Source organism: Mobula hypostoma, chromosome 28 (assembly GCF_963921235.1).
Source record: "Mobula hypostoma chromosome 28, sMobHyp1.1, whole genome shotgun sequence".
NCBI lineage: Eukaryota > Metazoa > Chordata > Chondrichthyes > Myliobatiformes > Myliobatidae > Mobula > Mobula hypostoma.
In genome coordinates this window covers 2,522,402-2,545,199 of record NC_086124.1, presented here as the reverse complement: position 1 = coordinate 2,545,199, position 22,798 = coordinate 2,522,402, and the positions used below count along the sequence as shown (strand labels likewise).

At 46.5% G+C, this 22,798-nt stretch overlaps 2 protein-coding genes across 2 annotated transcripts in view; both read left to right on the top strand.

Annotated features, from left to right (window-relative positions):
• LOC134338831 (digestive cysteine proteinase 2-like) overlaps positions 1 to 6,481 on the top strand; it is a 43,636-nt gene extending 37,155 nt beyond the window's left edge. Inside the window, exons 10-11 of the mRNA XM_063034934.1 lie at positions 739 to 928; positions 5,559 to 6,481. Coding sequence (XP_062891004.1) covers positions 739 to 928; positions 5,559 to 5,746 — 378 coding nt within the window. The 3' untranslated portion in view covers positions 5,747 to 6,481. The remainder of the gene's footprint in view (positions 1 to 738; positions 929 to 5,558) is intronic.
• Positions 6,482 to 13,869: 7,388 nt separating this feature from the next.
• LOC134339138 (interferon lambda receptor 1-like) overlaps positions 13,870 to 22,798 on the top strand; it is a 31,038-nt gene continuing 22,109 nt past the window's right edge. The window contains exons 1-2 of the mRNA XM_063035490.1: positions 13,870 to 13,975; positions 17,742 to 17,853. Of these exons, the coding sequence (XP_062891560.1) occupies positions 13,891 to 13,975; positions 17,742 to 17,853 (197 nt within the window). The 5' untranslated portion in view covers positions 13,870 to 13,890. The remainder of the gene's footprint in view (positions 13,976 to 17,741; positions 17,854 to 22,798) is intronic.

The following is a 22,798-nucleotide window of genomic DNA, read 5'->3' as shown; positions in this document are numbered from 1 at the left end:
CCTACCAACTGGTATGTCTTTGGACTATGGGAGGAAGCCAGAGCACCTGGAGGAAACCCACATGGTCACGGGGAGAACGTACAAACTCCTTACAGGCAGTGGTGGGAATTGAACCCTTGTCGTTGGTACTGTAAAGCGTCGTGCTTACTCTGCCGCCCTGACTTTGAAGTATGAGTCCATGATTCTAGGACTTTTCCAACAAGCTATATTCTATCAAATATCCTTTGTACTTCTATTGCCAAATGGAACACATTAGAACTATACAAGGGGTGTATTGGCTGAGACCTGATTTTTTTTCTCTCTCGGGTTGGAAGCCTCTGCATTGTTAATGGGTGTTGGAGACAGTCAATTCAGTTACTCTCAGGTCAATAACCTTGTAGTTCAAATGTATCACATAAACTAGTGAACAGAAACCTACTTCAGTGTTTGGTATTCTGTGATAGCTTCATTTAAAACTGAAAAGAGAAAGAACAAAGGGAATGAGAAGACTTGTATTGAACAATAATGGGGCATCAGAACAGGAAGATGACATTCGGCTCCTAAAAGTAGTTCTGGCATTGATCACATCAGATTGAGATTCTTTTATTTATCACTTGTACATCGAAACATTCAGTGGCAGGAATTAAACTTAGGTCGCTGGTACTGTAAAGCGTTGGGCTAACCTCTGTACTGTTGTGATGCAATCTAACGTTTTTGCTTTGGTATTTCTTATATCTTACTGTTTTCATTCAATCCCAGAATGGATTCTGTCACTATAACCAGTCCACAATGATGGCAAAGATGAAGAGCTATACGAATGTTACTTCCGGAAGCATTAAAGCTTTAAAGTTGGCCCTCTTTAAAAATGGTCCAGTGGCCGTTGGAATTGACGCATCTCACAAGTCCTTTCTATTTTACAGCAACGGGGTTTATTATGAACCACAATGTAGTAAGTATTCAACTTTCATTTGATCGAGGTGAAGAAAAACCATTTTTAGTTCCTTGAGTGTGCCTTGCACCCACAGTTACCTTTCGCTGCTGTGCAGTTTTCAGTTCAAAGTAAATTTATTATCAAAGTACATATTTTTTAAAAAGCTTCCCATTATGCCACTGGCATTTAGGGCAGCAATGAAGGTCCTCCAGGGCTTCCTTCATCGTGTCAGTAACACCCTCTCGGTTTTCACTACTACCAGTCATGCAAGTCCCAGCTGGAGACTCAGGAATACCGTCACACTCTTCTTTGCTGGTTTTGTAACAGTGTTGTTTAACCAGTCAGGGTTGTTAGCCCTGAGCTGAACCCCCAAACCTGGAGGGCTGGTGGACCACCCTTAATCTGGCTTCTACCCTTTGACCTGTTCGGCATGGGTGACCCTGCCAAGAGCCAAAGCCGAAAGCCCTGACTCCAGCCCACGTAGCTCTCCGGGTCATTGAGGCACACAAACCTCCAAACCACGACAGACTTGTGGTCCTCTTGGAGGAAAGTACTTACTTGTCACCACATACAGCCCTGAGATTCATTTTCCTGTGGGCATACTCAGCAAATCTATAGAATAGTAACTATAACAGGATCAATGAAAGATCAACCAGAGTGCAGAACACAACAAACTGTGCAAATGCAAATATAAATAAATAGCAATAAATAACGAGAACATGAGATAACAAGAGAGAGTCCTTAAAGTGAGATCATCGGTTGTGAGAACATTTCAATGACGGGGCAAGTGAGTGTAGTTATCCCCTTTGTATTCAAGAGCCTGATGATTGAGGGGCTGTAACTGTTCTTGAACCTGGTGGTTTGAATCCTGAGGCTCCTGTACCTTCTACCTGATGACAGCAGTGAGAAGAGAGCACGGCCTGGGTGGTGAGGATCTCTGATGATGTATGCTGCTTTCCTACAACAGTGTTTCATGTAGATGTGCTCAGTGATTGGGAGGGCTTTACCCATGATGTACTGGGCTGAATTCACCACCTTTTGTAGAATTTTCTATTCAAAGGCATTGGTGTTCCTATACCAGGTGACCATAACCTCACTTCTGCTGTATACTGGAGCAGTCTATGAGCTGCAGCTAGACCTTGGCAGGAGGATCATGATCCCAATTAAAACTCCTTCACTGATCCCCATTCCCATTTCCCTCTCTCACCTACTCTCCTTACCTGCCCATCACCTCCCTCTGGTGCTCCTCCCCCTCCCCTTTCTTCCATGGTCTTCTGCCCTCTCCAATCAGATTTCCCCTTCTCCAGCCCTTTATCTCTTTCACCAATTGACCTCCCAGCTCTTTACTTCACCCCCTCCCCTTCTCCCGGTTTCACCTATCACCTACCACCTCACACTTCTTCCTCCTCTCCCCCACCCTCTTACTCTGACTTCTCTCCTTCCTTTCCAGTCCTGAAGAAGGGTCTCGGCCCTGAAACGTCGACGGTTTACTCTTTTCCATAGGTGCTGCCTAGCCTGCTGAGTTCCTCCAGCATTTTGCGTGCGTTTCTTCGCACCTCAAACCGGCCTAGTTTGACTGTGATAGTTTGCAGGCAATCAAATTTAGAAACCGCTTCACTGAAATAGTGGGAAAAATATAATTTAAAATTCATTAAGGTGTGAAATTGCTATAAATTTAAAACAAGAAGTGATCAGGCAGGGAAAAGTCCTCAGTAAAGATCGGAGACCTCATTCATATGGGTGGGGTTGCACTAGAAATAACGCCTGTGACTTGTGTAATGCTGATACAAAATGGCAGCAGTTCCTCTGCTCTGGAGCTGCCCTTGAATGGTGTTAGTTCATAGAGTGACTCAATGAGACCATGTCTAATGTTCGGTTCATTCCATAATCCCATGGGACACAGCACACGCAGGATAGAATTCTGACATCTTCAGTACTTACAAGTCATTCTACAACGATAAGATCATAAGACTGTGAGATATAGGAGCAGAATTGGACCAGAGGACGTAGCCGCGGAATAGAGGGGAATCCTTTTAGAATGGAGTTGAGGAGGAATTTCTTTAGCTAGAGAGTGGTGAACCTGTGGAATTCATTGCCACAGGCAGCTGTGGAGGCCAAGTCATTAGTACATTTAGGCAGAGGTTGATTCTTGATTAGTCAGGGCATGAAGAGATATGGGGTGAAGGCAAGAGATTGGGGCTGAGAGGAAAATTGGATCAGCCATGATGAAATGGTGAAGCAGACTTGATGGGCCAAATGGCCTAATTATGCTCCTATATCTTATGGTCTTATGGAAATGTTTTGTTCAAAGTAAATCCATAAAATGATTGGTGTATAAATTAAGATGTTGGAATTATTAATCAGTGTTAGAGAACAGAAGTGTATTTTGCAACCAATCAGTCTTGTTACGAATCAATTTTCTCTTGGTGAGCTGGGTGGGGAGATGGTGGCACGAAGGGGTGAAAAAGCCTCAGCCAAAAACATAAACTGCAGTCTACTTTTAACATAAATCTCAACCCCATTAAACTAAACCGCCACAATAAAAGCACTACCAAGTCAAATGATTATTTGAATCGAAGGATTTTGTTGGTTAAGATTGACAGTGGCTATTGTGTCCTAGCTATCTAGAATCAGAATCAGGTTTATTATCACCAGCATGTGACGTGAAATTTGTTAACTTAACAGCAGCAGTTCAATGCAATACATAATACAGAAGGAAAACAAAGTTCCTTGGGGAATCTCTTTAAACTTCACCATGTTGCTGTGTTCCCCCCACCCCCAATCATCCAGGCAAAAAGAAAGAAATAAAAGATAGATAAAATATAAAAAGAAAAGTAACAAAATACCCCCCTACTAATGTTGTGAGTGAAAATAACCACAACATTACCCCCCTCCATTTTGCGGGTCATGGCTGTTGCCACGATTGCGCACATGAATCCCGTAGCGATTGGTCAGTATTTCTTCCAGCTCCCCCGTAACAAAAAAAATTATATATATATAATCTGATTCAAAAACAGACACTTAAACAAGGAATCCACAAGTCAAGACAAAAATGGGAAACGGATTTGAATATTAATATTGATGAAACAAATTGGTCCAGACTATGTCTTGACAGTATGACAAATACGATAAATGTTTGACTCAGATTAGTACCATATAATTTTTTACACCAATTATATATTACACTGCAAAAAATAAATAGATTAAATTCAAACTTATTTGATCAATGTTTTCGGTACAATCAAGAAATTGGTACTTTTTTACATTCTACTTGGTCCTGTTCCAAAATTCAACCTTTTTGGATAAATTTAAGAGTTTTATTGGAACTCAACTTCCACATAACCCTATATTATTTTTATTAGATGACATTGAAGGGATAGAACCAAAACTTAAATTGAATAAATACCAGAAAGAATTTATAAAAATTGCATTGGCAGTAGCCACGAAGGCTATTGCAGTTACTTGGAAATCGGATTCATATTTAAGTATGGATCGTTGAAATAATGAAATTTTTAGCTGTATTCCACTTGAAAAAATTACTTATAACTTAAGAAATAAATATGAAACATTTTTGAATATTTGGCGCCCTTATTTACAAAAGATAGGATTGTATATATAGGTGCTCCGATGATAAAGATGTTGGTCCTTTGGGGAAAGAAACAAATAAATAAATTAAATTTATTTTGAATCTCATGGAGCATGTGGAGACCTTCCAATACCCAGGCAGTCTTTCTTTCTTGTTTTTTCTTTTTCTTTCTTTTCTTTTAGGTAGGGGTATGTATCGGGGGGGGGAGGGTAGATATTATTATTCCATGTAACCAACTTTGAAAATTCAATAAAAAAATTATTTTAGAAAAAGGAAAACATATAATAAATAAGTAATTACAGTATGTGTATATTGAATAGATTAAAAATCATGCAAAAAACAAATACTGTATATATTTAAAAAGTGAGGTAGTGTTCACGGGTTCAATGTCCATTTAGGAACCGGATGGCGGAGGGGAAGAAGCTGTTTCTGAATCGCTGAGTGTGTGCCTTCAGGCTTCTGTACCTCCTACCTGATGGTACCCAAGCCTCGGCAGTACAATATAGAGAGCGAGCTGTTGCCACGTAGGAAGCTTCCCCTTTCCATGCATGTGACGAACCCAAAGGGACGGCAGAGACTGATGCAGTTTGGCACCTGTAGCATTGCAGGAGTTGTCTCAGTGTTCAACTCAACGAGGCACTGCTTTGGGGACTCCAGCTCTGGATTTTACCCTCGGGGTTGACTCCCGAAGCCTTCCCCGTGAATGGGTACAGCTGCAAGGCAGCGGAGGTTTGGGATCAGAGTTTCCCTTCTCCACATGAGCTGCCAACCACAGCTGACGAGCCCGTCTGCCCAAAGCGACTGGTTTCAAAGTGCGAGTAACCCATCCTTGCCCCTTCTGTTCCGCCGAGCTTAGTAGCTAAGCCACACATGAAGGCCAGGAGCTGGACTTGGTTGTCAGAGGCTATTTGAGGCACACACCATTGGGAGCTGTTAATGGATAGTGGGAGCCTATTCCCGTTACCATAACAACCTTGAGGAATATTTAATTATAGTGTCTATATGTAGGAAGCGTGCATTTTAATCATCCGGCCTTGACTAACATATAATGCTCACCTTTAGAAAACCAGCTGGATGACCTGGACCACGCCGTGCTTGCTGTTGGATATGGAAAACTTGATGGTGAGGCATATTGGCTGATTAAAAATTCCTGGTCAACATACTGGGGTAACAGTGGCTACGTGTTGATGTCCATGAAGGAGAATAACTGTGGAGTTACGACAGATGCAACATATGTCACACTAGAATGAATGCTCACGTTTACTTTTATGGATTTGCATTTTTGGTGTATAGTGTTTTAAATAATTGTTTTTAAATTTGTACTGAACATTCTTCGGGGGAAAAATTCTATACATAAAATTCAATACAATTCAAGTTTAATTGTTATACTACCTTACAGGAATACAGCCAAATGAGACAGCGTTACTCTGGGGTCAAAGTCCAAAACACAGTACCAACGATCATCCACAGCATAAAGCACACACACGATAGCCAGCACAATTGGTATCACAATCACGCAATAAAAGTCCAAAACGAACACATGGTTGGGACTCTGAATTCAGCTTGGACACCCAGCCACACCAATCCTGACCACGCCCCACCCCCCCCACTGGTGACACCGCGGCTTGAAACCCAGACCTCGCATATACAAGATAAACAAGTATATATACAAAATACAACCGCAAAAAAATGTACGTATATAGTCCAGACCCTCTGGTCCATTGAAATCTCCAGTTGACTACAAAAAGCTCGTCTTCTGCCAAGTGAACACCAAGAGGTGGGAGGCAGCACTGACTCCAAAACTCGTAGAGTTAATCAGTACATAGCCCCAACACTGTAACTTGTTTTGCTGTGGTAATTTAATATTTTGATCCTTTTTTTAAAAGACTCTGACTTATTGAAATGTTAATATTGGTGCAAGGTGTACTTAACTGAATTTGAATCCATGTTGAAAGTTTAAAAACAAATAAAATTTCTGGAAATGGTTTCATGTCTATTTTATTGTGCTTAATAAACTGTAAGGAGTTTAAGGACTGTAAGGAGTTTGTGTGTTCCCCTTGTGACCGTGTGGGTTTCCTGCGGGTGTTCTCACTTCCTCCCAAAGTCCAAAGACTTGCCGGTTGGTAGGTTAATTGGTCATTGTGAATTGTCCCGTGATTAGGTTCGGTTAAACCAGGGGATTGTGGGGCGGTGAGTCTTGAAAGGCCTATTCTGCACTGTATCACAATAAATAAATAAATTTGAAGAGTTTATGTGCATTTGAATATTGCCAAGTCAATTTTGAAACTTTGAAGCATAAATTCTGCAGCAATGAGCATGAAGATTATCCACCTCGATTATTGAATAGATACCGTCAGCAACTTTATAAAACTCTGGTTAGGCCACATCTGGAGTTCTGTGTATACAGCCCTGGTTGCCCTGCTACAGGAGGGACGTTGAGGCTTTGGAGAGGGTGCAGAAGACGTTTACAAGGATGCTGCCCAGTTTGGAGGGCATGTGTTATGAGAGGTTGGACAAACTTCGGTTGTTTTCTCTGGAGCACCAGAGGCTGAGGGGAGATCTGATACAGGTTTATAAGATTATGAGAGGCACAGATAGAGTGGACAGAGAGTATCTGTTTCCCAGGGTTGAAATGTCTAATACCAGAGGGCATGCATTGAAGGTGAGAGAGGGTAGGTTCAAAGGGGACATGAGGAGTTAGATTTTTACTCAGTTGTGGATTCCTGGTATGGTGATAGAGGCAAATACACTTGAGGGAAGGAGGAGGAAAGCTGGGGGTGATTGGCAGGTGAGGAGAAGGAGAAGGGGGAGGTGATTAGTGGATGAGGAGGAGGGAAAGTTTAAAGTAATTTTCTATCATCAAAGTACATATATATCACCATATACAACCCTGGCACATGGCCAAGTGGTTAAGGCATTGGACTAGCGACCTGAAGGTCCTGAGTTCGAGCCCCAGCCGAGGGAGCCTGTTGTGTTCTTGAGCAAGGCACTTAATCACACATTGCTCTGCGATGACACCAGTGCCAAGCTGTATGGGTCCTAATGCCCTTCCCTTGGACAACATTGGTGGCATGGAGAGGGGAGACTTGCAGCATGGGCAACTGCTGGTCTTCCATACAACCTTGCCCAGGCCTGCGCCCTGGAGAGTGAAGACTTTCCAGGCGCAGATCCATGGTCTCGCAACACTAACGGATGCCTTTATACAACCCTGAGATTTATTTTCCTGTGGGCATACTCAGCAAATTTATAGAATAGTAATCAATGAAAGATCAACCAGAGTGCGGAAGACAAGAAACTGCAAATATAAATAAATACCAATAAATAACGAGAACGAGATAAAGCGTCTTTAAAGTGAGATCATTGGTTGTGGGAACATCTCAATAGATGAGTGTCGTTATCCCCTTCTGTTCCAGAGCCTGTTGGTTGAGGGGTGGTAACTGTTCTTGAACCCGGAGGTGCGGGTCCTGATGCTCCTGTACCTTCTACCTGATGGCAGCAGAGAGAAGAGAGCGTGGTCTGGGTGGTGGGGATCTCTGATGATGGAAGCTGTTTTCCTACAACAGCTTCTCATGTAGATCAGATGTGCTCAATGGTTGGGAGTGTTTTACCTGTGATGGACTAGGCCGGGGCTGGGGGTGAGAGGGGGAGCCAAGAAAAAGGGACTTAGAAAAAGAAAGAAGGGATGGGGGGGTTGTAAGAAATCGATATTCATGCCATCAAGTTCAATGTTCCCTCTGAGGTGCGCACACATCTTTTGCTACTAGCGCACAGCAGAATTTAAACTGCACACGAAAGGTTGTCACCCTCTACCTCGTTGGCACGTTAAGTATATTTCACGATCGTACACACTCACATTTCCTTTTCCATTTTCTGATGCGGATGGTGTTGGCAACGTGGAGATTGCGAAGATTTGTCTGCGGATTTTAGAACTGGCGGAGCAGTCCCGATGGGCCAAATGGCCGAATACTGGTCCTACTTATACTGTTTTTATTGAATAAATGATTCACAGCGAACATGTTGTTGTCACTGGATAAAAATAATTGCACAGCACAAAACTTTCGCGCACTCTGGTCATTACAAACTAGAGGGAACATTGATCAGGTTGGAGGCTAGCCAGCTGGAATATGAATTTAGCCTCATCGTGGCAGAAGAGGAGACCATGGACCAACTAGTCGGACTTCGCAGGTTTCTTCGATGTCACTTTCCGGCAGGCTGCAGGGTGGCAGAAGCTGTATCAGCAGCTTCAGCTGAAGGGGGCAGAGGCGCCGCTGTCGCTGCTGAAAGCGCAAGCCCTCTTTGCAACGGCTACGCGACAGGAACGAACAATCACGGTGCATATGTTCAAGCCGCAGTGCCGGTGGTGGATGTCCTTACGTTCCTCGCTCGGTATGTGGAGAGCGTAGCAACACCAGCGGACGTGAAGGACGGACTGGGAATCTGGACCAGCAAACGGCAGGTCAAGGTGAAGCTGAGGTTGGATTCCAACGGCGGCGTCATCCACCCCCCCCCCCCCCACACTCTGTCTTCGCCATCGGAGGGAACCGAGGGCACACGGTGTACGCGGGGCAACCCAGGGTGTGCCGAAACTGCGGCAAGGCAGGGCACATCGCAGCCCAGTGCAGGTTGGTGATGTGCAAGAACTGTAAAGCCGAAGGCCACCTGACCAAAGACTGCACGCAGGCCAAGTCCTGCAACCTTTGCGGACAGGCTGGCCACCTGTACAGAGCCTGCCCAAGGCGTGGGGGCACCTACGCACAGGCGACCAGGGGAGGTGCTGGCCCTGAAAGGGCCTAGGCAGGTTCAGACATACCCGCCAGCGCTGCAGACGAGGCACCCGAGAGGACGGACGACGAGACCAGGGAGGAAGGTGCAAGCACCCCAAGACCTGCCACCCCCCTGCAGACCCTCCAGGACCAGGCAAACGATGAGCAGGAGTCCATGGAGGAGGGGAGAGCTGAGGTGGAAACCGAATGGAAGGTCGTGAAACGCAAAAAGACCCAAAAGGCGGCGGCCAAGCGACAGAAGGCAGAGCAACACAGGAAAAGGGCAGGGAACCACACAGCCTCTGGTACCCTGTCCTCTTCAGAGGAGGAAGGAGTTGGGGGAGGCCAGCAGCCCCGGCGGAAAAAGCGGCTGGCAGAACAGGTGGAGAGGAGGAGAGAGGAGGGAGAAAGTCTGCTGGCTACCCCCCAAGTACAGGAGGCGGAGAGCAGCAGACACACAGAGCTCCGGGAATCCGGGAGCAGAGCCACGGCTGGCACCCAGCAGCCGGAAGGGGAAGCAGCCCAGGAAGTCAACAACCCCCCGGGCCCAGAACCAGAACGGCCACACCCGGAGGAGTTCTACCACCAGTACCTGAGCCCACAGGAGGTGGAAAACTTCACAAAGGCGGTGGGAATGAAGGCTCGGGATGGCAAGGGTGAGGACGGAGAGCAGCCAAAATAAAAGACTTACAATGATGGCAGACCTTAAGTTGGCGTGCTTGAATGTGCGAAGTTTGAAGAGTACTGGGCGATGCGTCAGCACGCTCCAGTACCTGGACACTGTAAAGACCGACGTGACCTTCCTCCAGGAGTGCGGACTACCACACCTCCGGACCTACCGGAGGTGGTCACGGTGGTGGAAAAAAGGTTTGTCTGTGTGGTCAGGGGGGCAACGATTGTCGCGCTTCCGGCCTGGGGATTCTGCTGCGGGGAGGCAACTTCTCAATCACCCAAGTTAAAGAGGTGGTTGCGGGGCGCCTCCTGGTAGCAGACGTCAAATACCGGGGCATTCCGCTCCGGCTGATCAACCTGTACGCCTCCCCCGTGCGGAGCGAGCGGCTGGCCGTCTTCGAGCAGCTCCCACAGCTGCTGGTGATGTCCCAGCCGGTCGTTCTGGCCGGAGACTTCAACTGCACCATTGATGCGGCTGGAGGACCCGGCAGGCTGGACAGTACCTCTAGACTCCTGAGGGAAACGGTGAAGACAGCCAAGCTGCGCGACGCCTTTGGCACCCCCACAGGTGGAGCACAGCCGCAAGCCACCTGGACACGATCGGACGGCTCAGCCCGCTCCCGGATCGACTTCCTCTTCCTGTCTGAGCCCCTCACGGTCAGGTCCACCGACGTCACGCCGGTGCTCTTCTCTGACCACTGCCTTCTGAGAGCCACCTGTCGCTTACGGGAGGACCGGAAGGCAGGCAGGGGGACTTGGAAGCTGAATGTAAAGCTGCTGACCCCGGAGAACATCGAGGAACTAGAGAGGGAGTACACAGGTTGGAGAACCTTGAAAGCCTTCTTTGATTCCCCGGTTCACTGGTGGGAAGCCACCAAGGAGAACATTAAGAGGTTCTTCATCCGCAAGGGTATCCAGAAGGCAAGGCAGGAGCAGAAGGAACTGCGTAAACTCCAGACAGAGTTGCAGCAACTTCTCCTTCTGCAGTCGAAGGGGGTGGATGTCAGGGAGGAATTGCGAGAGGTGAAGGGCCGGCAAGCCCAGCACCTCACCGCTGAATCCTCCAAGATCATCTTCCGATCAAGGGTCCAAACCGTGGAGCAGGACGAGACGTGCTCACGCTTCTTCTTCCAAAAGGTGCACAGGGGGAGCTCTGTGATCCACAACCTTAAGGAAGAGGACGGCTCAGTCGCGTCCTCGCAGACCGACATACTGAGGATCTGCAAGTCCTATGCTGGTCTGTACGACGAAAAGGCCACAGAATCCACAGCCTCCCGCAACTTCCTGTCGTCTATCACGCAGGTCTTAGACGACGGCAAGCGGGAGAGTCTTGATCAGCCACTGACCCTGGACGAGCTGACAGGCTCCATCCGTTCCTATGGGTCGGGTAAGACTCCCGGAAGCGACGACTTACCCGGCTGAGTTGTACTCGGCTCTGTGAAACTGGATGGGCCCAGACTTGCTGGAAGTGTATAACACTATGCTTCTGGCCGGCAGTATGTCTGAGTCCATGAGGAAGGGCATCATCACCCTCATCTACAAGCAGAAGGGGGAAAGGGAGGACATTAGAAATTGGAGACCCATCTCTCTCCTGAATGTGGACTACAGGATCCTGTCCAAGGCGATCGCCAACAGGGTCAAGTCTGCTCTGGGATAGGTGATCCACCCAGACCAAACCTGTGCTGTACCGGGCAGGAAGATCTCAGACAGCATCACCTACGTGCAGGACAGGGGAGTGGACGCCTGCCTGGTCAGCTTGGACCAGGAGAAAGCCTTCGACAGGATATCGCACACGTACATGGCGGACGTGCTCTCCAAAATGGGATTTGGGGAGGGAATCCGGAATTGGATCAGACTGCTCTACACAGACATCCGTAGTGCAGTCCAGGTCAACGGGTGGGAAACAGACAGCTTCCCCATCAGGTCTGGAGTCAGGCAGGGCTGTCCCCTCTCCCCTGTCTTGTTTGTCTGCTGCATAGAACCCTTTGCGGAAGCCATCAGGAGGGATGAGGGCATAAGAGGGGTGACACTGCCAGGCAGTGGAGGAACCCAAGTGAAAACCTCCCTGTACATGGACGACGTCACCGTCTTCTGCTCTGATCCGAGGTCAGTTCGCAGGTTGATTGGCACCTGTGAACAGTTCGAGCTAGCGTCGGGAACCAGGGTCAACCGCACGAAGAGCGAAGCCATGCTCTTCGGCAACTGGCCCGACCGATCCAGCGTCCCCTTCAGCATCAGGTCTGACCACGTGAAGGTGTTGGGGATCTGGTTCGGAGGGGCCGAGGCGTGCAACAAGAACTGGCAGGAGCGGACTGCCAAGGTGAAACAGAAACTGGGACTGTGGGGAGGGCGCTCCCTGTCGATAACGGGCAAGAACCTGGTCATCAGGTGTGAGGTGCTCTCAGGGCTGCTGTACTTGGCGCAGGTCTGGCCCGCCCCCCGCTCCTACAGCTCGGAAATCACCCGGGCTGTCTTCAGATTCGTCTGGGGATCCAAGATGGAGCGGGTGAGACGGACCGTCATGCACAAGTTTCTGGACAACGGGGGCAAGAACGTCCCCAATGTCGCCCTCACCCTGATGGCCAGCTTCGTATGTGGCTGCATCAGGTTGTGTGTAGAGCCCAGGTATGTGGGCACCAAGTACCACTATGTGCCCAGGTTCTACCTGTCGCCCTGGCTACGAAGGATGGGTCTGGCCCCACTCCCGCGCAACGCCCCTCAGCTGGTCGTTGCCGGCATACCTGTCCTACGTAGCAAAGTTCTTCCAGGAGAACGCCTTTGACCACAGGGCCATCAGGCAGTGGTCGGCACGTAGTGTCCTGCAGGCACTGCAGGAGAAGGACGTGATGGACACAGTGGGGTGGTTCCCTGAGCAGACTGTCCAGTTCATCTGGCAAAATGCCTCATCGCCAGATCTCACCAACAGGCACCAAGACCTCGCCTGGCTGGCGGTGAGAGGGGCCCTCCCAGTCAGAGCCCTCCTGTACGCCCGGAACGTCGTCTCCGCACCCCACTGCCCACGGGAGGACTGCAGTGAGGAGGAGTCTGTGACCCACCTCTTTGCACACTGCCAGTTCGCAAAGAGGGTGTGGAGGAGGATGGACGGGCTAGTGTCACGTTTTATCCCCAGCAGCTGCGTAACAGAGGACTCTCTGATCTACGGGCTGTTCCTGGGGACACACACGGAGACCAACGTCCGGTGCTGCTGGCAGATCATCAACTCGGTGAAAGACGCTCTTTGATCGGCCCGAAACTTGATGATCTACCAGCACATGGAGATGTCTGTGGGAGAATGCTGCCGACTGGCACATTCTCGGCTGCAGGAGTACGTGCTGAGGGACGCACTGAAACTCGGTGCAGCCACCGCAAGGGCCCGGTGGGGAAGGACCACAGGTATAGGTTTCTCCGCCCGTGGGAGTGGGAGGGGTCGGAGGGCGGGGAGTATACCCCTCAACAATGATATGGTGAGCTGAACTACTGGAGTGCCACGTGGGTGGCTATAAATACGGATATGTACTGACTATAATGGAAACGTATGTAAAGGATGAAAAGTTATTGAATGGTTTATTGTATATATTTATTTTTGAATAAAGTATATTTTGAAATTTAAAAAAAACTAGTCGGAATGGAAATGGAGTTTGGAATTGAAATGTCTGACCACAAAGCGGGTCCCTCAATCCCTGTCGGGTCACACCCGTTTTTGGCAAATTCCTTTCCCCGCACCCGGGACCCGGCCAGCCGCCGAATATCAGCGCAAAGCTGCCCCGCAATGAGCAGGGAAGAGTGCCCCTCATCCGGGAGGTCACGGCGTCATGAGGTCAGCTCGTCAACCGGGTCCGCCCCGCAACGAGCTGGGAGATGCCCCTCCCCCTACCCCGGAGGCCGTGGCGTCATTGCGTAATTACGCCATCACGTCTGTGTGGCCGCTGCGGCGGCGAGACGGCGATGGGGGCTAACAGATGGCGGCTCTGACGAGCGGGGCGGCGGGCGCCGGCCTCGGCCTCGGCCTCATCTTCTGCTGCCTGCTCACTCAACACGTGCTCGGTACCGTGTCTTTCCTTTCTCTCTCCAGCCATTCATTGCAAACGTGCAGGCGCTCGTTCCTGATCGGTTGCTGATGTGATTTGGGTGGATGCCGGACCGGGGGCGGTGGTTCGGGGTCCCAATGGTGGATCTGAAGTTTGGGTGGTGGACCTAGGTTTGAGCAGTGGATCTGAGGTTCGGATAGTAGATCTCGGGTTCGGATGATGGATCTGGAGACTGGGCGATGGGCCTGGGGTCTGGTTGGTGGATCTGGGGTCTAGGTGATGGATCTCAGCTCTGGATAGTGGAATTTGAGTCTGGTTGGTGGATCTGAGGCGTGGGTGGTGGATCCAGAGGGCATTGATTAGATCATTGTCATTAGAAGACTTGAAGTCGACTAAAGCATTGCCTCATGAGGGTTATAGGCAGTGAGAGGAGGGAAGGGTGTGAGGAGAGGGCTGCTCTAGAACTCATGGAGAAGTTGGTGGAGAAAGAGGCATATTTCAAAAAGGTTAAAGGTGTTCACCGCAGGTAGAGCAGACTGCAGTGTTGTAATATTAGGTGACATCTTTCGTGTGAGGTGTAAAAAGCAGTCTCATCTGATAAAACTGGTACAAGTTCACACATGCACAGAGGCAGTGAAAAACTCACTGCAGCATCACCGACACAGAGCAGCATTCACAATTAAAGCGTAAATTATGCAATTATACACAATCTCTTAAAAGTCTATGTCAAAGATCCTTAGGCTGTCCTGAACTGAAAGACATGATCCTTAGAATCCAGGAGCCACTATTTGTCCTTTGCCTTCCCGGCGTAGCACGGTAGCGTAGTAGCCAGAACTACACTTTACGGTCCAGGTGACCTGGTTTCCAGGTCCCGCCACTGCCTGTAAAGAGTTTGTACGTTCCCCCTGTGACTGTGCGGGTTTCCTTTGGGTGCTCCACTTTCCTCTCAGAGTCCAAAGACATCACAGTTGGCGAATTGAATTGAATTGGCTTTATTACTTACATCTTTCATATACATGAGGAGTAAAAATCTTTTACGTTACGTCTCTGTCTAAATGTGCAATTTATAGTAATATATATTATGTACAACAGGATAGTCAATATAACACAGAAATAGTTGTGTCTGTATGAATTAATCAGTCTGGTGGCCTGGTGGAAGAAGCTGGTCCGGAGCCTGTTGGTCCTGGCTTTTATGCTGCGGTACCGTTTCCAGGATGGTATCAGCTGGAACAGTTTGTGGTTGGGGTGACTCGGGTCCCCCATGATCCTACGGGCCCTTTCTACACATGTGTCTCTGTAAATGTCCTTAATAGTGGGAAGTTCACATTTACAGATGTGCTGGGCTGTCCACACCACTCTCTGCAGAGTCCTGTGATTGAGGGAAGTACAGTTCCCGTACTGGTCAGTGATAGCCAGTCAGGATGCTCTCAATTGTGCCTGACTGGTTAATTGGTCATTGTAAATTGTCCCGTGATTAGGCTAGGGTTAAATTGGGGATTACTGGCATGGAAAGGCCTAGTCTGCGATGTAAATAAAAAATTAACATAATAAAAAAATGACCACATCAGTTAATTACTGTTGTGCAAGCTTGTACTGTTCAATGTATATCCAATGCAACATGAAGGCAGTTTCTTTCATGTAAAGTCCTTTGGAATGTCCTGAAAACAGCTTCAATGATGTAAACCCTTCTTTCTACTGTTTGAATTCCATAACCAGACTTTCAACAATATATACGTAGGTGTAAAAATGGTTGCATTTTAACATCATGGATGTTTTATATATGTACTTACTGTACTTACAGTTTTTATTGTTATGTATTGCATTGTACTGCTGCCACTTAACAACAAATTTCATGACACATGTGGATGATATTAAACCTGATTCTGATTCTTGCAAGTAATACAAACACATGTTCAAAATTTTGTTCAAGATTCAAGATTGTTTAATGTCATTTCCTGTATGCAAGTGTAAAGGAGAATAAAATAATTCTTACTCCGTATCGGATGCAGCACAAAAAACACAGTAAGATAAAGGACACAAAAATAGTAAACACTTTAAATATAAATGCACAGGATAGTTTGTATCATACATCAAAGTTGCTGGTGAACGCAGCAGGCCAAGCAGCATCTATAGGAAGAGGCGCAGTTGACGTTTCAGGCCAAGCAGCATCTATAGGAAGAGGCGCAGTCGACGTTTCAGGCCGAGACCCTTCGTCAGGACTTCGTCCGTTAGCCTCTTCCTATAGATGCTGCTTGGCCTGCTGCGTTCACCAGCAACTTTGATGTATGTTGCTTGAATTTCCAGCATCTGCAGTATTCCTGTTGTTTGAGGATAGTTTGTATGCATTGATTGTGTTGCCATAAAGTGACACTTGGCACAGGAGGTGACTGTGACAGGAAATGATAAAGTAGTGGTGGTTAAGTGTGAGGGTGTGGGTTTAGTGGCTGGATTAGCCTCACTGTCTGAACAAGAGACTCAGACTGAACTGTGTTCTGTTTATTCATTTCCATAGATGCTGTCTGACCTGCTGAGTTCCTTCAGCACTTTGTGTGTGTTGCTGTGGATTTCCAGTATGTGCAGACTTTCTCATGTCTATGTTTTTGAGTCTAGTGATCATATATAAAATTGACTCTGGAAAAAGTTCTTTTATAATATAAAACTTAACCATATTTATTAAAATAATGACTATGTGTTTTAGAATCATGTTCTTTTATAGTAATTGAACGGTCAGTCGAATTTATTGTCATACACACTGGATATATAAGCACAGTCATCAAAGGTACATAGTATTGTAGATTCACCAATTATGGAAAACATATATTGAACATGCAAGATGGGTATGTTTAATTGTTCAAGAAAAATCACAACTTGAACCAAAATTACAGAGTCTGTTGTTATTTAGGTCACAGGCGTTTAGGGCAGCAATGAAGGTCCTCCACCTCGAGTGGTGTGCAAGGCTTCCTTCGTCACGTCAGTAGCTTCTGTTGGTTTTCACTACTGTCAGTCATGCAAGTCCCAGATGGAAACTCGGGAACACTATCATATTCAGATGTAGAAGAATTCTTTATTGGTGTTTCCGTAACAATTTTTTTTACCAGTCAGGGTCGTTAGCCCTGAGCTGAACCCCTGAACCTGGAGGACAGGTGGACCACTCTTAGTCTGGTCTCTACCCTTTGACCTGTTTGGCATGGGTGACCCTACCAAGAGTCAAAGCATAAAGCCCTGACTCCAGCCAGCATAGCTCTCTGGGTCATTGAGGCACAAACGAGGTTGTGGGCCTCCTGGAGTAAAGTCAGCTGTAGTCTAGAGATTTTAAGGCATTTCTATAGTGAGCTAGTGAGCTATACCAGGTTGGTCCAAGAACTGATTGTTTGAAGGGAACTAGCTGTTCTCGAACCAGGTGGTGTGGGACCTCAGACTTCTATACCTCCTACCCAGAGGTAGCTGCAAAGAAGATGACATGGCCCAGATGATGGGGATCTTTGCTAGGTGTAGCCTTGAGGTTGCACATCATAGATGCGTTTTGATGATGGGGAGGGGTGTGTCCATGATATACTGGGTTGAGTCCACTCTTCCTGCAGCTGCTTGCATTCCTATGCTTTCAAATGGTCAGACCAAACCGTGATTTGACCAGTCAAGATGTTTTCAGCGGTATATCTGTAGGATGTTCAGTGACAAGCCAAACCTCTTTAACCTCCTAAGAAAGTAAAGGTGCTCGCCACCTTCCTTGTGATTGTGCCTTGGCTGCTCGGTAAAATTATTTTCTGACTTGTTATTTGCAGGTGGCCTGCCGGCTCCGCGAAATGTGAGCTTGACTTCCAAGAACTTCAGCCTTTTTTTGACGTGGGTACCTGAAGAACATAGACCTGAAAACTTCTATTTAGTGGAGATAAAGTAATTGCATACTTTGATTGTTTTTAAAAATTTGTTTCAAAAATAAATTGTTCTGTAACCAAGGGACACTATCCCTTAACAATATCGTCCCTCATTAAAAGAAGTTGACTGTGAAGGTGAGCTTGTTTGGTGGGGGTGGTGTTAAGGATAATAGCAGACTGTGATGAGATTCACCTCCTTAATCCCTGCCATGTCTCCATCATCTGCAAATCTCAACTCATGAAAATATGGAACAGTTTTCACTTTCCTGGTTCAACACCATTCAAAGGTCTGTTTAAGGGTTTCCCAGCCTGGGGTCGATCAGTGGTAGGGGTCCCTGGCATGTAGAACACTGGGAACTCCAGGTCTGTTGTGTTGATACTTCATCCATTGACTGAAACCATCAGTATAGAATGGCTGCAACAAAAGACATTGCAGTGGTCATCCAAAGCTTCTTTGACAGTGCCTCACAAATCCTTAATTTCCACTATCTCAAGACACAAGGTCCTTAGACACAAGTCTTGCAATGTTTACAAGTTCAGCTCTGAGTCGCACACCGACCCAATTTGAGATTGACCAGCAAAACGCAGAAGTCGCTAAGCCAACAGCAGGGGTAGTACCGGCCTATAGCCGCCTTCTCAAAGGCAAACGTGATTTTGTGTCACCAATACCCTCATTCCTTTTATGTTTATCAAGCTCCTTGTGAAGATTATAATCTTTCCTACCCTCTCACTTTCGGCTCTTGGTTCTCCTTGTAGTCAGGGATCCTCTTGGAAAGAGTGATCATAGTATGATTGAATTTCGCATTCAGATGGAGGATGAAATACTGTAGTTAGATCTAAAACTAGTGTATTATGCTTGAACAAGGGAGACTACAACGGGGTGAGGGAGGAGTTGGCTAATGTGGATTGGGAGCACAGGCTATTTGGTAGGACAGTTGAGTACAGTGGAACACTTCCAAGGAGATTTTTCACAGTGCTCAACAAAAGTATATTCCAGTCAAAAGTAAGGACAATAACTGTGGGAAGAGCAACACACATCAAAGTTGTCCTGACAAAGGGTCTCGGCCCGAAACGTCGACTGTACCTCTTCCTAGAGATGCTGCCTGGCCTGCTGCGTTCACCAGCAACTTTGATGTGTGTTGCTTGAATTTCCAGCATTTGCAGAATTCCTCGTGTTTGCGTTTTTAAAGTGTGGGAAGAGCCAGCTTTGGATAACTTAGGAAATAAAAGATGGTATCAAATTAAAAGCTCGTGTACAAAGTCACAAAGAGTAGTGGGAGACTGGAGGATTGGGAAAACTTTAAAAAGCAACAAAGAACAACTAAACAAGAAATAAGGAACAGGAAGATAGAATATGAAAGTAAAGTAGCACAAAATATAAAAATAGCAAAAGTTTTTATAAATATATAAAGTGGAAGAGGGTGGCTAAAGTCAACATAGGTCCCTTGAGAAGGGGAAATTGATATTGGGTGATAAGGAAATAGCTGAGACATTGAAGGACTATTTTGTGTTGGTCTTCACGGTGGAGGACACGTCTAATATGCCAAAGAAGGATGTTATGGACGAAATGGGAGGTGAGGACCTCGATAAAATCACTGTCACTAAATAGATAGTGATGAGCAAACTAGAAGGCCTGAAGGTAGATGAGTCCCCTGGTCCGAATGGGATGCATCCCAGGGCGCTGAAGGGATTGGCGGAGGTTATAGTAGACGCGTTGGTAATCATTTATCAAAACTCTAGACTCTGGGCAGGCCCCGGCGGATTGGAAGACAACAAATGTCACGCCACTTTTTAAAAAAGGATGGAGGCAAAAGACGGGCAACTCTTGGCCAGTTAGCTTAACATCTGTAGTCCGGAAAATGCTTGAATTTGTCATTAAGGAAGAAATAGTGGAACATTTAGAAAGGAGTGGTTCCATTAGACAGGTGCAGCATGGATTCAGAAAGGGCAGGTCCTGTTTGACAAACTTGCTGGAGTTCTTTGAGGACATAATGAGTGCAGTGGATAGAGGGGAACAGGTGTCGTATACTTGGATTTCCAGAAGGCGTTCTATAAGGTGCTGCACAAGAGACTTATAAATAAGATATGGATGCATGGAGTCAGAGGAAGTGCATTGGTATGGATAGTGGATTGGTTAACCAATAAAAGGCAGAGAGTTGGTATAAATGGGTGTTTCTCCAGTTGGCAGTCAGTGGTGAGTGGGGTGCTGCGGGGGTCGGTGCTGGGCCCGCAGCTGTTTACCATTTACATAGATGATTTGGAAGAGGGGACTGAGTGTAGCGCAGCAAAATTTGCTGATGACATTAAACTGAGCAGAAAAGCAAATTGTACAGAGGATGTGGAGAGTCTGCAGAGGGAAATAGATAGGTTAAGTGAGTGGGCCAAGGTCTGGCAGATGGAATACAACGTCGGTAAATGCGAGATCATCCACTTTGGAAGGAATAATGGAAGAGCAGATTATTACTTAAGTGGTGAAAGATTGCAGCATGCTGTTGTTCAGAGGGACTTGGGAGTGCTGGTTCATGAATCGCAGAAAGTTGGTTTGCAGGTACAGCAGGTTGTTAAGAAGGCAAATGGAATGTTGGCCTTCATTGCTAGAGGGATTGAATTCAAGAGCAGGGAGGTCATGCTGCAACTATACAGGGTACTGGTGAGGCCACACCTGGAGTACTGTGTGCAGTTCTGGTCTCCATACTTGAGGAAGGATATACTGGCTTTGGAGGCAGTGCAGAGGAGGTTCACCAGGTTGATTCCAGGGATGAAGGGGTTAACCTATGAGGAGAGATTGAGTCGCCTGGGAGTATACTGTAGAATTCAGAAGAATGAGAGGGGATCTTATAGAAACATACAAAATTTTAAAGGGATAGATAAGATAGAAGTAGGAAATGTTCCCATTGGTAGGTGAGACTAGAACTAGAGGACATTGCTTCAAGATTCAGGGGAGAAGATTTAGGATGGAGATGAGGAGAAACTGTTTTTCCCCGGAGAGTGGTGAATCTGTGGAATCCTCTGCCCAGGGAAGCAGTTGAGGCTTCTTCACTAAATATATTTAAGATAGAGTTAGATAGATTTTTACATAGTAGCGGAATTAAGGATTTTGGGGAAAAGGCAGGTAGATGGAGCTGAGTTTACAAACAGATCAGCCATGATCTTATTGAATGGCGATGCAGGCTCGATGGGCCATTTGGCCTACTCCAGCTCCTATTTCTTATGTTCTTATGTTCCTTGGCATCCATCATGCTGCTCACAGTTTGGTAAGTTGTCGAATTGCCTGCCTTGCCTGTAGGTTTCTACCATTGCGACTTTCTTAACTATCAGATATATACTTTTCGGTTATCTAAATTTATCATCAAAAATAGAAACTGAGGTGACGTTCTTCACCTGAACAGAATATGTAATTATTAAATCTAAATCATCTGCACATCTGCTGGGGCCGTCTACTGTGTCCGGTGCTCCCGATGCGGCCTCCTGTACATTGGTGAGAGCTGTCTTAAGCTGGAGGACCGTTTTGTTTGAGTACCTCCGCTCCATCCACCACAAGTGGGACTTCCCGGTGGCCAAACATTGTAATTCTGATTTCCGTTCCGACATGTCGGTCCATGGCCTCCTCTTGTGCCAAGATGAGGCCACCCTCAGGGTGGAGGAGTAACTCCTTATATTCCATCTGCGTAGCCCCCAACCAGATAGCATGAATATTGATTTCTTCTTCCAGTAAACAAACTCCCCCCCCCCCCATTCCCCACTCGAACTTTTAGCTCCTCTCACCTGCCTATTACTCCCCCCAGGTCCCCTCCTCCTTCCCTTTCTCCTCTGGTCCACTCCCCTCTCCTACCAGATTCCTTCTTCTCCAGCCCTTGACCATTCCCACTCACCTGGCTTCACCTATCACCTTCTGCTAACCTCCTCCCCCATCCTTTTATTCTGGCATCTTCCCCCTTCCTTCTCAGTCCCAAAGAAGGGTCCCGGCCCAAAACTTCAACTGTTTATTCATTTCTATTGATGCTGTCTGACATGCTGAGTTCCTCCAGCATGCTGTGTGTGTTATTCTGGATTTCCAGCATCTGCAGAGTTTACAAAACCTAGGGTTAATAAAGAAACTAGCAGTTCATTAAAAGTTGTAAGAAAGTCCTTTTTATTTATCCCATTCCCCAACAGTTAAAAACCTAGTTGTTGGAGCCAGGTATCTATTTTCTGTCTGTATTGTATTTTGTGTTGCAGGTTTATTATGGGTAATTTGTCACATGGGTTTGTGGTGTAGAAGCAAATGAGTGTAGTCATGTATTCACCCTTTGTCTAAGTTCATTTTAATCTGGGTAGAGCAGGGGAGCGGGCCACAAGGTGATGCTTTTTGTTGACTGCTTATATTGATAGATTGCTATTCTATTATTAGACCACTTATTTCGTTATATCGCTAGTTTTAGTTTCAGTAGCTCTTTATTGCTACAAGATTGTTTGTCTTTGCTGGTTTCCTAAAGAGTTGAATGTATTTTCTTTGACTTAAAATTTCATTATTGTGGATAGCACATCACACAGTGTCACCACTGCCCCCCACCCCAACTTGTGCTTAGTCTCCAGGCAGTTTTGGTTTGTTTTCGGGTAACCGTTACACTAGTGAAAGAACATGTCAGGCTTTGTTCCTGGAAGTCTGGATAGACACGGTGATGGTCCAGCTACATTGCGAGTTCATGAGGAAAGGAATCGGGATCAATACTGAACAATGTCACTGTGTAATTTTTTCAAGCTATTAAGCCAAGTTTCCTTAATCTGTTTGTGTAAGCTAATAATTATTACTTTGTATAATTTTGGATCAAGCTATTGTGTCTAAATTCCTTGTGTGTGAAGAAAATTAAAGTATCTTAAAGATTTAATTTCTATTTAACATCAAATCTAGAATAATCTACAAATAAGAAATCTTAAAATTCATTTGAACTCCATGAAAAATATTTAGATTAAATGTCATCTTT